Source organism: Drosophila nasuta, chromosome 2R (assembly GCF_023558535.2).
Source record: "Drosophila nasuta strain 15112-1781.00 chromosome 2R, ASM2355853v1, whole genome shotgun sequence".
Lineage (NCBI taxonomy): Eukaryota > Metazoa > Arthropoda > Insecta > Diptera > Drosophilidae > Drosophila > Drosophila nasuta.
The window spans coordinates 14,413,262-14,430,138 of record NC_083456.1 but is presented as its reverse complement, the minus strand read 5'-3'; the positions used below and the strand labels follow the sequence as shown (position 1 = coordinate 14,430,138).

Sequence of the window (16,877 nt, the reverse complement as noted above, 5' to 3'; positions counted from 1 at the left end):
TTATTATAAGCATGAAGAAGTTTATTCAATGTATTTAAATTATACATTAATTGCAAATAAATAAGCTTATGAAAAATTAAGTATATAATAATTTTTCTAAATAATTATGGTAGAATTTAAAATTAATAAAAATTGTTCTCTTTAGAATTTGATCTACTTCAGGATTATTTTCATTGTAAAGCATTAAACTGATATATCAAAATAATATAAATGCGAAAACTAACAACTTATTTTAGATTAAAATTTATTGAATTCTCAAATAAATTTAAAGAAATACATTTGCAAGGAACATTCTAAAATCAACTCTATTTCATGAAAATCGGGAAAAATCCCAGTTAAAATTTATATTATATAAGAACCAATTTTGAGCATAGTACGAACATTCGCACACTTACATAACACACAAATTTATTGAATTCGATAACTTTTCTATCTTAAAACAGGGTTTCTTAATCTTAAATTGAGGATTGAAGTACGAAGTCTTGCTTTAACATTTTTTCTACCTAAAAGCTTTCTTTCAGGATTTTTTTTTAAAATCGAGAAGTTCCTAAATTAAGATTTGCAATCTATTTCTCCCTGTGTAGGCATGCAAATTATCGATTCACATCTGTTTTGATACAACAATTGGGTTTTTTTTTTAGAGTAAATTTTTGGTATAATTTCCATTTATAAATTTGCTTTGACCCAATAAAAGTTATTTATAATGAATTCTTAATTGCAGTCGTTTGCATACCAGCATGTGAAATGGACATTAATCAAATTCTAAGAAAATGGAACTTAAAATTTCTTTGAAATTTGAAGATTATTAAGCTTTCAAAAGAAAGGCATAGACTGATATGAACGGTTGAGAATTAGATTTAAGTAAAAGAATTTCCAACAGAATTTGCAAATCTTGTGCGATGCACCAAAGCGAGTTTCTCATAATTGGGTCATTTACTTACAGTTAAATGCGGCAACTTTGATTGTGAAGATAGTTAAAGAGTCGCTTTGCAACTTGGCTAAAAGCCAAATGCATGAGCGCTTAAATTGTCAACGCTGCATTAACGTTTTATCTCCAACAATTTTCTGCATTTAGAAAAAAAGAGCTAACTGTTAAAAATCTTGAAGATAAACTGCAGCATTTGCATGGCCAAGTCCAAGAGCAACTAAACTTGGCCATAAGCAAAAAGTCGACTACGACAAACAAACAAACCGAGAAAAATTAAAAAAAAAAACAAAATACTGTTATGCATGCAGAAATAGAATTAAAAACAAAACATTGACCCACATTCTGCAAATTGCCCTGAGAAATGTCGCTCAAACCTAAAATCTCAAGATCACTTCAGTAGGTTTCTTCTTCGTCTTCTTGTGTTTTTTTTTAAGGTGTTTGCTGGAATTGTGCAAAGATTGCATAAGAGAGTTCCGAAACACAGCCGCCGTTAAAAGTGAATCTGCTCGCGGGGACCCCAAAAGCAAATTCGATCGAATTACAATACAAATGCGTCAGGGAGGGGGAGAATTGATAGACAGCAGTTGTGCCAACATTCATTTTCAGATATATTTTTTTTACCTTTGCCTTCGCTTTGGCCTGTGGCACGTGGCCACAAAAGGTGCAAAACGAAAAGGAAAACCGAAATGATGCATAACGAATTTGATAGCTAAAAAACAAAACGAGAGAAAAAGGAAAGGCATTTGAAAAGTGAAATGCATTCAAAACGGAAGCGCCACAAATGCAACGCGGCTGCCGCATATCCGGGGCAACATCAGCTGAAGATCCAAATGGGGCACTGGACAAACACAATAACGGACTGCAGGAGGCTGCGGATCACACCGATATTCGATTAGCCAACGTCGATCTAACAGCTTGCAGACTGTTGATGGGGCAACGCCTCCTTAAAGATCCTCGCATCTTAAGTTTAAGGTGACTGCAGCCAACTCGTGCCAACCAAAAGGGTGTGTGTGTTGTGCACTCGTGCCAAAGGGTTGCAGATTGCCTGCTCGTGCCGCTTCAACGCGAGCTCCGAGCTCCGATCTCCGATGTCGCCGGAAGTCCCTTTATGATCTCGACGGTGACAACTCCAGCTTCGTTGTAATAAAACGAAAGGATTTATATTTCCTATTGTGCCGTAAATTGCATATCTTGTAATCTTGTGCGCCAGCTGACTTATCCTTTTTTATCTTTTCTTACTCTTTTCTTTTTTTGGGTTGAAACAGTCGAAAATAAAATGAGAATTCTGCAATATCTTTGTTATTTTTTTTGCCGACTCTTTTTTTTTCATTTTGGTTGCTGGGCTGCTGGTGTATCGCATTTCGCGGAAGCATCCGTCGATAATTTTGCTGCTGACTCATGGCAAATGTGTGTTTATCCTTTTTACGAGATGTCTGGCTTAAGCCTTCCTTCTGTCGGTCTTTGGCGACGGATTAGGCCACTGCAAATGTCACGCAAAGTGGGCGATGTCAGCTAAAAGATCATTAATTTGGGACTTATGCCACATGAAGACATTATGTTTAGCATTGGCGACAAAAACGCTTAACATGTGTATTTGCGTATTTGTCTTTGACTACTTGTTCTTGACCAAAACCAAAACCAAAACGCATTAATTTTTAGCCAAGTCATTCGAGGCCGAGTGATAAAGATCAAAATTAGCTGCGGCTTACAAAATGTAGGTGGATCCGCAGGATCAGAACGCAATGCACCAATAGGCGAACGGTTCTACCTGACTAGAGACCTGGGATACGCACACTCACACACTCACATACACACATACAACACACTCGCACACTCTCACACACTTACCGACAGCGACAGCGGCATAACGAGGGCACTCGATCGTGTCGCAGTTTGACAAAAACAGCTGTTTCTTGAATGAAACCCAGGTGGAGGCGGACATGTGTGCGTGTGTCTTCGTGTGTGTGTGTATGTGTTTGGGCCTGCGCTCGTGTGTGTGTGCGTGTATGCCCTCACACCTTTAGGCCAGCCAGCAGAAAAGAGAGCGAGCGAGAGCCAACGCTGTTCACATGAATGAAAATACTGAAGCTCTCGCATTCGCTCTCCCATTTTCAAGAGCAACACTGTTAAGAGCAACACACACACCTGCCATCTATCGTTCTCTTTTGCACCAACACACTCACACACGCTAGCCGTACACTCTCAGCAGCTCAAGCTTCCGATGTGCGCGTTGCTCTCTTGACGCTCTCTCGCTCTCGCTCGCCTCTGTGCACATTCAGATCCATATAAATAACGCCGTATGGGCAATGTCTTGAATCATAAGATCGACAACGTTCGACGAGTAAAGATCACAGTGCAGATCAAAGTCAAAAATAATACAAATATCAGCGAACTCTCAACGCTAAACACAAAAATTTTGATGTAAAAGAAGAAACACAAAAAAAAACTTGTGAACTTTTTAGTTTTTTTTTGCCGTCGTGAAGAAAATATCTCATTTTGCTCGGTTTCTCATAAGCAAAACGCAAACAAAACTAAGAACAATAGACAGGCCGACAAGCAGCCGCTTAAATTAATAAACAATAAAGTTTCGTACAACAAAAGTATTTAATGGAATTTAAGTGTCAGTGACTCGAAAAACTTCCAAAAGAAAAAAAACTATTGACAACCACAAGCAACATCGGCAGCAAGCAGCAGCAACAGCAGCAGCAACTACACACTCAAAAAAAAAGCTAAATATAAACATACAAACACACGCGCCCTGCTGTATAATCAGTCAATAACAACTGGTGATAATAAAAGAACTTACAACAACAGCAACAACACCGACTCGACATCGTCACCGACAAGAGAGAACCAGTATAAAGTTCAACATATTATACAGAGTATATATGACAACGTAAAGTTGATTTAAAACAAAACAAAGGAGCAGCTGAAATCGTGCTGAAATCATTCAAGTATTTTTGGCTAATTACACGGCATACAAATGGCAGCCTACCTGGATCCCACTGGCCAATACTAAAGACCCAAAGACCCCAACGTTTTAACATTTCTCTGGAGCCTAAGCACATTTAATTAATTCCCACACAATGGCAGCCTATCTGGACCCCACTGGCCAATACTAAGCAAGCAAACGTTGATCTATTCATCATATTTCACAAATTTGTCATACTTCGAAACAAGAAAAGTCACAAAATGTCGCTAGCTTTGGATCCCACTGGCACCTACTAAGGCACCACCCACCAAGTGAATAGCAAAAGTCAACAGCAGCCAACAAAGGCAGTCAAATTCAAGAAGCAACAACACAAAAACAAAAAATATATCAACATGCTCGATCTCGATCCAACGGGCACCTATCGTCGTCCACGGGACACGCGTGACACACGCGACAAGCAGAGGCTGGCACTGGATCCTACCGGACAGTACTAGGTAAAAAAAAAAACAAACAAACCATCAACCAACACAACACACCGCCTTTGCCTTATCCAAATAAATTCTGGACATGATTGGGGGCGCGCGTTGGTTGCGCCTGCGTGGCCGTGAGGAGACTTCCAGCTGCCGGCGTCGAAGAAAGTAGAGTGAGCGGCCTCAATCCATCAATCAGCTGACTGTCGTGATTGAAGCTTTTGTATTTAGTGTTTTTTTACTATGCCTAAAAACCTATGACTATATACATAAATTATTTATTATTATTATTATTACTATCATTATTACCTATTATGATTAATTGAATTCAAGAATTATTGTTCACAAGATTGAAACCGTTCAGCGATATCCTATCTATTTACTATATACAACATATATATTTTTATATCGGTTTTGAAAAGTATTAAATTTAGTGTCATATTTATGCGCCAATCATTTTTTTGAAACAAACAAAAGCAAAACTTCCTTTTTTTGTTGAGAACTTTCTTTCGAAAATTTTAAACATTTACACATGTAATTCAATTTTTCGCAACGTGTTTATCGTTTTGCTTTTTTTTATTATTATTATATATATGTTAATTTGTGAGAGAATGAGAACGAATAATTATTACATAAACAAAAGAAAAACCAAAAAACAAACATTTTGTAGCACTTAAGTATATTACGCTATTTATATATGACAAATATTACAAAACCCACACAAAAAACAACCACATCAAATATAATATTAAAAGAAAAACATATTTAAAAAAAAAAACATAATCCTCAAGATGCTTTTTTCTTTTCTTGGCCGCCCTGAGGCGCATGAAATTGTCGCATTTAATTACACAATTTTCCAGGCACGTCGCAGCACGCACACATAGTGCGAGAGACAGAGAAAGAGAGAGTGAGAGAGAGACAGAGATGTGCTGGCTCAGTGAGTTACAGGTTGTCCTAGGGCTCGTCGCAGACAAATTGCCGCTGGGGCCATAAAATATGAATTTTCAAACGGGCAGCGCATATTTGATGAATCTGTGTGCATTAATTAATGTCACTGGGCGGTCGCCGCTGCTGCTGCCGGCGAAAATGGCAAAAAAAATGATCAATAGAATATGAACACGAGCAGCAACAACAACACGAGTGCATTAAATTGCATGCGGAAGTAAAAGTTCAATGTTCGTTTGTGCTCCACAAGTGATTAGGTCAATAATAACAACAACAACAACAAACAACACGAACAACAAGAGCAAAAGCAAACGCAAACGCAATAACAACAACTGAGAATTGCATTCTGAGAGCAGAGCGAGCGAGAGCACAACATCAGTTCAAAAGCTCACTCACCGCAAGCTCTCATCAAGCTGCAGTAACAGGAAGTTCACACACAAACAGATGCACACACATGCTCAAGCCCAATATGACGACGACGACGACGACGCGGATGTGTCGTGCAGCTAGCGCTATAAATAGACGCGTTAGCTTTTCTGTATGAAGTTCAGGGAAATCTACTGAGAGCGTCCCCCCACAACCAAGAGAGTGATATCGGCTGTCTGTCGAGAGAGCGCGAGAGAGAGAAAGAGAGCGCAAGTGGCAAAAGCAGCTGTTTTGCCAAGGTTGGCTGCGATGCCGCCCGCCGTCTAACGGAAAGCTCTCGCGTTTTACATTGAAAATGCAATTAATACGAGCACATGAAGTACATGCATATTGTGATTACTTGATGAGTTTGATCGCTTGATCGGTTGATTGCTTGATCGCTTGCTTGAGCGTTTGATCACTTGTTTATCTGATGCGATCGGGCAGAAAAACATTTCCCAGGCCCACGTATTGACCCAGTTAAGCTGAAACACAACCACTGACTTGTGATATTAACTCGTCATTTATGGCACCCTCAAAGCAAAAAACGAAAAAAAAAAACAGAAACCGAAAAAAAAATCAACATAAACAACGGGCATAACCGCAAGCAGAACTTTCTAAGTGAAAGTTGGCCTGGCCTGGGATGAAGCGACTAGAAAAGTCTGCGCTGCAACTGACTAAATGACTAACTGGCTAACTGACTAACTGACTTGACTGTCTGACCGACTCTGGAACTTTGTTGTGTACCAACTTCCAACGTCCCACACTCACACACAGAGAGAAAGAGAGAGAGAGAGAGAAAGAGAGATACTCACCATATAACTTGACCTACATTTTTGCAAGACAATAACAACGAAAATAAAAAATACAAATACAACATTTCATATACATGTGCGTGTGTATGTGTGTGTGTGTGTGTGTGACTGAGTGAGTATATACTTTGAGAAAAGAAAAAGCAAGACATTTCCAACGGTACCGAACTGGGGCCTGGCGCTGATTCAATGTGTATAAAACGGCAGGGCTTCACAGTACATACGTATGTGTGTGTGTGTGTGTGTGTGCGTATGCGAAGCCGTAGTTGTAGTTGTTGTTGTTGTTGCTGTGCTTTCAAAAAATTATTATCGTAAAATTGATTTCATTGAAGTTGTCGACTCTGAGTCTGCGTCGCAGCGACGTCGCAGTCAACGTTGCCTTTGCACGCGTCTTGTAGCTCAATGTTGTTTTTGTTTTTGTTTCTCTTCGATTTTGTTGCTACTGTTGTTGCTGTTGTTGTTGTTGTTGTTGCTGCTGGTACGTTTCGTTTATGTATTTTGATAATTAGGCGAAAGGTGAACAAACTCAACACGACTAACTGGAAGTTATTGTAGTTATTGTTGTTACTCTTTTTTTATTTTTTGGCACGAGCTGGTGGGAAGTTTTAATTTACACATTTTGTAAAAGAAATCGAGTCGAATCGAGCGACTGTTGGTCCAATTAACCAACTGGAAAGAAATGCAAATTCGAGTACATCTTCTAAAATATGCTGGCATTATCCAGAAAGGAATCGAGTATTTCAAATTTATGGAAAAAATTGGGTAGCAAGTGAATTTTAGGATTATGCGATTACTGCAAGAGATCGTTGAGAATGTATTGATTTTTACGTTTTTTCTGAGTTTTTCTTTAATTAAATAAAGCGACTTGTTTAATGGATTCGGTTTGATTTTTTTAAAGCATGATTTCTAGTTAATTAAATAATTCACTTCACTTGACAAATTTATATAATTTTATTAAATTAAGATTTTAGAAAAATGTTCAAAATAAATATTATCGTAATTTTGTGGTATTTTTTTATATATTTTGAAATAAAATGTTTAACTTATTTTTAATAAATTAATGACTTTCTTTATACTATTATGATTTTTCTGTTATTTATTTTCATATCTTTCAATGTGTCTAAAAAAAAAATTAAAAAAAAATAATAAAATATTTACTTTTACTGCGAACACTTTGTCACATATTTGTCATTTATTTTCACTTGCAGTATTCGAGAAAAATCCATTATTCGTTGCAAAGCGACAAAGCACGAAAGCTTCTCTAATTCGCTTTTCCCCTCAAAAGGAAAATAACCAAAAATAAACAAAAACAGACAGACAGACAGACTGAGAAAGAAACAACACTCTCACTGCTCTGGGGCAGAGAAAGGTCAATGACATGGTCCAATTTTCGACTAAAGTTGTTTTCATTGTTAACAGCAACAACAAACAAATAGCAATGAAGACGACCGCGACTCAAGAGCAATGAAACAACAACAACATCAACAACAACTGGCGCTCCATTGAAAACAAATTCAATTCACTTTCTATTCCAATGAAAAATCGCTCAAAGCTTTTTGAGCGTGGCTACAAAAATCAACAACAGTAACAACGAAAGTGGTAGACAACAACAACAACAACAACACTAACAACAAGTTGGTCTCGAGTTTGGCTGGGCAGCAAAAATCCAACGATAGCCGCATTGATCTTCGCTTTCGAGTGGGGGGCAAAAGAAAAAAAAACTAAAAACGAAAAACAACGGAGCACGCCTCATTAACAAAGGCGGCGGGACGAGGAGCAGCAACAACAACAACAAGAAGCAGGCAGGCAACAACTTGTACAATTTGAAAGCGATTTGAAAACTAACGTTTGTTGTTGCTGCTGTTGCCGCCGTCGCCTGCCACCGACAGTTGTTGTTATTTGAGTTTAACGGTTTCCGTTTTTTGTGTATCGACTATTTTATTTGTTCAGCCATCAGCAGCCAAGTTTTTTTTTGGTCTTTGGCGCTTTTGTTGTTCATTTGAATATCTAGTGAAAATTTCACCCAGACAAGTGCCTTTTGTAGTATGTTTCACTCTCGCACAGTCTCTTCGGGTTTCAGTTTCGGTTTCAGTTGAAGTTGAAGTTCCATCTTCATATTCTCCACCCCACAAAAAAGTTTCTCCTAATTTGCAAATAAACAAGAAATTTGCTTACATTTTTGACAGCTGCTTATTTTTTTTTTTGTATTGTATTCGCATAGTTTTGTGGCAAAACACACGTGACGTACGTTACAATTCCGCCGAACTCTGAATTAGTCATAATAGAGTTATTGGATGGAATGTCTTCTCGTCTCGCATTGAATCACAACAGGGCGTATGCGCAATATGCAGCTTAAATGGGTCGTTGCAAAGTGTTTGGGTTTTTCCCCCTCCAATTTGGCCAATTGCCAAGACATTAGAACCACAGAAGACTTAATAGGCCAACAGGCCAAAATATGCAACCGAGTTAGCAACAACAACAATAATCGAAGTTTTATGCGATGGAAAAGCGCAAAATGAAAAGTGAAAAGTTGCCAGCAAAAAGGCAATCGCAGTCGCTGTCACCGTCTGTTGTTTGTGTCTCTTGGTCTAGTGGACATTTGTGGTGGTCACTTGTGGCTTGGCAATTGCAAATTACGTGCCATAAAAAGCCAAGTGACTGACGTTCATTTTATGTGGGCTTCGAAGTTCGAATTCACTCCCCCTCCGCCCCCTCTCGAGTTCGCTTTACAGTCTTTTGCGCCCACGTCTTTCGAGTCTTGAGTCTTGAGTCTCGAGTGTAACTCGCACTTTCACGTCTAATGCCAAAACACGTTGCAATTTTCATTACTTGGCACTGACTTTAAGCTTGTTGGCCAAGTCCAAGTGAACAAATTGCACCCAGTCCATGTTCGTTGGCCAAATACAAATACAAATACGAGTATGGCATCCAAAGAGATTGTAGCCACTATCAGTGACGTCAGTGGCAAACGCCTTTTGGCCAAAAATGAGTTACAGAAAAATACCTTCAAGAGCTTGGCACCTGTCAATATTTTTCTGCTGATCGCGTTGCGTAAGCAGAGCAGCCTCAATTCGTACCTGGAGTATTCGAGATATCGACTCATAGATATGTATATTTATTATTATTATTATTATTGTGTAATACCAATCAATTATACACACGCCCACAATGACAACAAGCCAAACAAGCACAAAAATAACAAACAATGCTCGCATATTTTTATTTTTTGCAACAATTCAATTAAAAAACTATTACTTCATTATTATTATAATTGTAATACTCTGAAGCTAAAAGAGGTTACTAAGAATTGTGAACGGGTTTGTAGTGCGTGGAAATACAAGATTCAAAATAAGTATGAAAATTTTAAGATAAAATATATATTAAATAAAGGAATACGACTTAAGAATATCACTTATGAACTATAACAATAAGCAAAAATTTAAACAGTAATGTAATAATGTAGAACACATTAAAAAATAGAAAGAATAAAATAATAATAATAATAATAATAATAATAATAATAATAATAATAATAATAATAATAATAATAATAATAATAATAATAATAATAATAATAATAATAATAATAATAATAATAATAATAATAATAATAATAATAATAATAATAATAATAATAATAATAATAATAATAATAATAATAATAATAATAATAATAATAATAATAATAATAATAATAATAATAATAATAACATATTCAATATTCAGTGTGTAGAAACTTCGAGGTTTTATAGTTATCATTTCTCAGCTTGTAATTAACCAAAATACTTAACCAAAAAGAGCGTTAAAGTTTGGAGACCCCCAGACAAAAGCATGAAACGTGAGCCGGCACTCACACACACGCAAACACACTCACACAGAGTGTCAGAGTCAGCTCAGTGTGTGTGTTTGTACACCTGTCAGGTGAGACTATGGTCTGAAGCTCTGAAACCAATCCATCTAGCGCCTCTATCAGCATAACAATTAAGCCTAAATGCCTGGCTTATTGCTGCCCCCAAAATTGGCATTATTCACACTTGATTGGAGGCATGTGAAAACTGAAAAGCAAAAAAAGCTTCCAGAGTGAAGAAGATGAGTTGCAAGTCTGCTATCAAAATTCATTCAAAACTACTCAGAGTCTTCGCTGGCTCTTCTGGCTACGTGACAAAATCTAAAACCAATCCCAACAGCAACACAGAAATAAAAATCCGACAAAAAACCAAAATAAATAAAACAGATTAAGAGTTTGTAGATACAGATTCGAAGATATTTTGAAGAGTCAAGCGATCCATAAACTACTATTTTTAGGCCCAAAGTCTTCTCTGAAATCGAAGCTTTCGATGCATTTCAAATTAATAAACCTCAAACTAAGCAGCTACCAAAAATGAATTCAAATACAAAAAAAAAAATAATAAATAAACATAAATAGAAACAACAACGGAGAGCGATGGGAGACAGACAGAGAGTGATATACATTGTGCGAAGGGAGTAAAAGAGAGCCACTGAGAGTGGCAGAGTACTAGAGAGAGGGACAGAGAGAGGAAGAGAGCGAACAGCATAGCAACATATAGAAGACATACAAAAAAACAGTTCATTGAACTACTATTTGTGAGCTTTTTTTTTGTGTGTTGTATTTTGTGTTTGCTGTGGTTTCTTTAGTTTTATTCGTGGATTATGGTATCATAGCCCAGGCACATATATGTATATATCGTAGTATACATAAACCATATGGGATAGTATATATATACTTAATGTATGTGCAGCCATAGACAAACATTTCCACATAGCTACTTCTTCAAAAGGTTTTGAGGTGTCATGTGTTCGCCGAGGTTTTTTTTTCGGGGTTCTTCTTTTTAACGTTTGCTGTGTGTGTAATAGTAAACTTTTATCATGAAATTAAAATTGATAGAGTCCAATTCTATGACACCAATTCTATGAGTTTTTATAGAAATCTTCGATCATTTGGCTTTTAAAAATATGCAAGTCATTAGCGTAGACAAAATTCCGAAAATAATGCATTTCTGAATTAATATGCATACATGCTTCAAAGTGTGTCCCAGAGTATTCCACGTGTACTAACTGCCCCGAAATAAATCTGCTGTTCAAACCTGTCTAGACGATCGTTTCAATTACAATAAGACACACAACGAAGCTGAAGCGACCTTGAGATTAGCAAGTGATAAATCCACACACAAACACAATCAAGTTTATGCACACACACACACACGCACACTTGCACACTAACGCAGGCGAAATTCAATTAAATATTTGGCAGATGATACGATTTTATTATTGAAATTATCCCCAACAACACAGGCAAAAGCAAACCTGCCCGTCTTCAAACAAAATAAACATTTTTGCATGTACGTCAAAACAAAAGTCGACTAAACTCGCCTGCTGCTTGTTGCTAAACAGAAATGCATTTAATTAATTCTTTTTTATTTAAATTGATATACACACACATTGTTGCTGTTGCTGTTGTTTTTGTTTTATTTTTGGTGTTGCGTTTTTTTTTGTTTTCTTCTCACTTTAAGTCACGCTCTTCGCTCCGAACTCCGCGACGTCTTCGGTCAAAGCTGCCACTCACAGAGGTGTTCCTTTGTTGCATGGATTACGAGTAGAACGAAATGAATTTCATTATCGTATTTTAAGATATAAACAAGTATTTTCGACGCCAATAAGCCAATATATATTACTCGGCAATTGCAGCGCATTAAAGACTTGAAACGCCATCATAATTGGTTGGTATAAATATAAACTAAGAAACAAAAAAACAAAAGAAGAAAGAAGACATTTGACCATGACTTTCTATTCGCATAATAACAAACCACGGCATTAGCTCATGCTTCACATTTAGAGATAAGATATATTCTTTTTTATTGGATTATTACTACTACTAAAAATATTGCATACAAATTGCTAAAAACACGTTTAATGCACAAAATGCGCGCCAATGTCTCTCTCGCAAAACGCCCACAACTTGGAAACACGCTGACAACATAAATAAATGAATAAATAATCGTTCAATTAGAATACAAGTACACATAATATGTAATACTTAAGAGCGAGTTGCCACAGCCAGGCCCAGAACTTGGCCCAGAACCAAGTTCAATATCAAATGAATGAGATCAACTGGGGCTTGTCACACACACATTCGCACAGTAAAAAGAACAGGAAGCATTACGAAGATTAACGCGTCATTGCAATAAATCAAAAAAGAAAAAAAAAAAAAGTTGCTTATAACTTTGGCAGTCTGTGGCTAACACGCCCTTTTGGCCAACTTGTGTCGATCTCATGCTGAGTCCTGATGCCAAAACCACAAACAGCATAATAAATATTTACGATTAGTGCTAACAGCTTCCTTAGCTGAATATTGTATTTGTAACGCAATCAATAATTAAGAAATGCACGCGCAACTGCAGTTCGAATAGAATTTTGAAATTTGCTAATGACGTCTACAAATCCAGTATTCTAATTTGTATTTTTCGAAAAACTATTCTCAGAACAATAAATATTTTGTTGCTAAATAGTTGTACAAACTACTTTCATTGTTCCGCTTATAATTTATATAGACTACCCTCCATATGCCATAGGTTTTCATACTAGAAATTCTTTGGTTCCGAACTGACGAGTTAACAGTAAAAAAAATGATTCGCACTCGTACGACGTACGACACCGACACGCTTGGCTCTAAATGAATCCGACTTGGGTTTGTGTTTACCTTTAAATTGACATAATTTGCCTATAAATGTTTAATGAAAATATCCAAAGTCTTGACGCAAATTAAACAACGCCTCTGACAGCGTAGACATGTGTAGTTAGCATATGTACATTACCATACCCCCTCCACACTCCATTAGCGGGTATATTAAACCTCCTGCCATGTAGATGTGATACGTGCTTGCCATAGCTAATTGTGTTATATGAACTCTTCATTAAAACTAAGTTTTTATTTAAATACGATTTCTTTCGGTTGAACAATTTAAAATGCATTCTTGACGTTTGGCTAATAATATAATTAACATAATAGTTATGATTAAGTAAAAAGTCATATTCTGCTTACGTATACGTAATATTAGTTTAATGCTTAATTTCTAGATCAAATTTAAAAGAAAGTATGATTTCATACGAATGATTTTAAATGATTTCAATGCTCAGGTGACCCAAAACCAGTCAACAGATTTCATCATGCAATAATAAAATTTTAAAAAATGAATTAATTGAATGATAATATGGATATTTTAGATGTTTAATGCTTAATTTCTAGATCAAATTTAAAAGAAAGTATGATTTCATACGAATGATTTTAAATGATTTCAATGCTCAGGTGACCCAAAAACCAGTCAACAGATTTCATCATGCAATAATAAAATTTTAAAAAATGAATTAATTGAATGATAATATGGATATTTTAGATGTAAGAATAATATTAATGTTTTACTTTAATCTTTTATTCAGGAATGTTGTATGAACATTCATTGAATGCATTTTTTTATTAGATCACCTAAGTGCTAAATTTAATATTACATATTTCCGTAGAAAATTAAAAGTATTCTTTATGATTGCAAAAAAATTAATAAATTGATGCAGAGTAGAACATATTTAAGTTGATTTGATAATAAATGTGGGTACCAATTTAATACAAATATTATTTCTTACAAGTGCATTTTTTAAGCTTAATAATTAATATAAAAAGAATTAATTTAATACAAAATTTCTAATAAACTCTACCCATTCATATTTAAATTGACTATTAAAATTTTTATGTTAGCATATTTCTTTCAAGTTCATTTTTAAAACTTAAAAATTAATCCGAATAGAATAAATTTAATTCTCAATTTCTAACATACTCTACTAAATACTTTTCTGTTCTATTTTAAAAGAATTTTCATAAATTATCAAAAGTAAAGAGTATCTTCAAAGGCTGCACACTCGCTGGCTGCTTTTTGTAAAACATTTGTGTAAGCAAATAAACAAGAGATCAGCCACAAAAGCCAAATGCTAATTTAGATACGTGTATCAAAGTCAAAGTACTCGACTCGAATGTAAGAGGCGTTGATTCGGCAACTTAAAGTCTGTGGCCTGTCTGGCTATAAATTGAAATACTTAATGTCAAAAACCAATGGCTAGCAATTAATTATGAAAAAATTGTATAATTTATAGAGTGAACTTGATGATAACATTTTATTTACATGTTTAACTTGTTGCGAATGCCTCAAATAAGTACGAATATGAATTTTTTTTTGGGGAATATTTCTACGTAGTCACAATGACGATGAAGAAGATGCGGGGAAAAAAACTGGAATCATCTCGGTTTGTGTGCAAGTGAATAACAAAGCATATTAACTAAGCATTTGTTTCAATTAACGAGCTTATTGCATAACACATCGATTGTATATATGTATGTAGGCAACAAAAAATATAATAAATAAAATTATTATCAAATAATAATTATCATATCGATTTGTTTTATTTTGATTTTGATTTTGTTTTGGTACTTGCCATAAAAGGATGTCAACAGATTTCGAATATATCGTAAAGTGTTGCACAAGAAAGAGACTTTAATTGTGCTAAATTATTGTATCGCTATAAATAAATGCATATTTAAAATAAACTTTTACTCACTTTGTCTTTCAACGGATTAAGTACTTGGATCAGTGTCTCAGTACGTACATTCGAAGTTAATTCGGCACACTTATTAATTTTGGGAGGGAGACTGCGAGACCTGTTCTTAAGTAAATTAGTAGCAGGCCAAGCCCCAGAGACTGACGTAAGTGGAACTCCCTCCCCTGAGGCTACTTGCTAAGTAATCTCGGTTTGGTTTTGGTTGAAGTGAATATTATTCAGAGAGTTACAATTGATATCGCTTTAACATGACGTACTTGTTGCTCAGTACGTTAATCATCGCATACTTTTTCCGTTGAATTTGTGCACTGCAAAATGTCAAATGGTGAGCTTTGTTACATATTTTACTCTATATATTACTCATTCACTATTTAGTGCGTAATGAATCTGAGCGGAAGTTAAGATCACAGATTGATGTTGAGATCGAATCGAGTGATTTTAAGTAGTGGCCGAGTAATTTATGTAGCAGCAACAAAGTGTTTGCAAAAGCAAAGAACCTATTACAATTATTACTACATATTAACATTTGTAACATTCTTACATACTTAATACATTATTATAGTAATTTAATAACATGTTCTCATGGTCAACCTGCTAAAGCTGCGCCGTGGTCAGTGCACAAATTGAAGTCCACAAAGTGTAAATATGTGTCTCTCTCTATATATACACATACTATATGTATGTTAGATTGCTTGCGATTGAAGTGCTCGGACAGTTTCGATCGGTGCATATTTTAAAGAGTCGCCAGCGATTACAATGTAAGCAATGTTGGTCATAATCAACGACACTTTACGGGCGTTCCAAAGACCAATAGCAGCATGATGGCTCTCGCCATTCCCCAATGCTATTGCAAAAAAAAACAAAACAAAACAAGAAAAAAGATACTCTACTTGAGTATAAACATCGAAATATCACGATTTTAAGCTGTCAACCGGAGACCGGAGTTAGACGGATGTTGTTTGGGATCTTAGCTTCGATAAATAGATCAGGTGAAAAGTGAAAATCCATCGTTCTAATTATAAACACGTGATATCATTGTCATCGCTTGATTTACTACAGATCCGGCAACAATTGGCTGCACCTGATTGCACGCGCCCTCCTCACCCGCTCCCTCTTCCCATCACCATTCTTAACTCCAGCCCCGCCCGAGCTGCTCAAGTTCAATGCGAAACTGCAAATGCGAGACGCCAGACAAGGCAAACCCTTGAAAATGGAAGCGCCTTGCACTCGAATTGTCATCGAGGCAAACAGCAACAGTAACTGCAGCTGCCACTGCAACTGCAACAATGATCGTTGGACACCCAAAACCACATAGAGACGGCCTCGTTGTTACACACGTTGCGACAAATGATTCCATTTCCATTTCATCATTTCTTTTGGCGAATTTCATTCAACGAATTACGAAATTTGCCCGTGCACCAATTTGACTCGTAGCACTTTTTTTCCAGCTAAATTGGGTCTAGTTTATGCGGTTTTTATGAATCTGACCTTAGTCATGATCATGAAGTGCTCTATTTAGGGGCCACTTCGAGCTATCAATGGGGGATAGACTGTGCCAGTCACAGTCACAGACACAAACACAAACACAGACAGAGAGTGATAATAATATATATACTAAAAATGAAAAGAAATATTTAGTTATTGACTCTCAGCATCCTCAGCTCCAATCAATCATTTCCATAGGAGTACTCAAGGTTATTGTTTATTATGATATATTACTTAAGTTTAAGTTTTTTGGGAGGGAAGCACACATACTTTTGGAG

At 36.0% G+C, this 16,877-nt stretch overlaps 1 protein-coding gene across 1 annotated transcript; it reads left to right on the top strand.

The window, feature by feature from the left end:
- The first annotated feature begins 3,259 nt into the window (after positions 1–3,259).
- LOC132786423 (peptide tarsal-less AA) lies at positions 3,260–4,978 on the top strand. The gene has a single exon (XM_060792944.1). It carries the CDS (start codon positions 4,253–4,255, stop codon positions 4,352–4,354), a length of 102 nt encoding a protein of 33 aa, XP_060648927.1. The 5' UTR covers positions 3,260–4,252; the 3' UTR covers positions 4,355–4,978.
- The last annotated feature ends 11,899 nt before the right edge of the window (positions 4,979–16,877 follow it).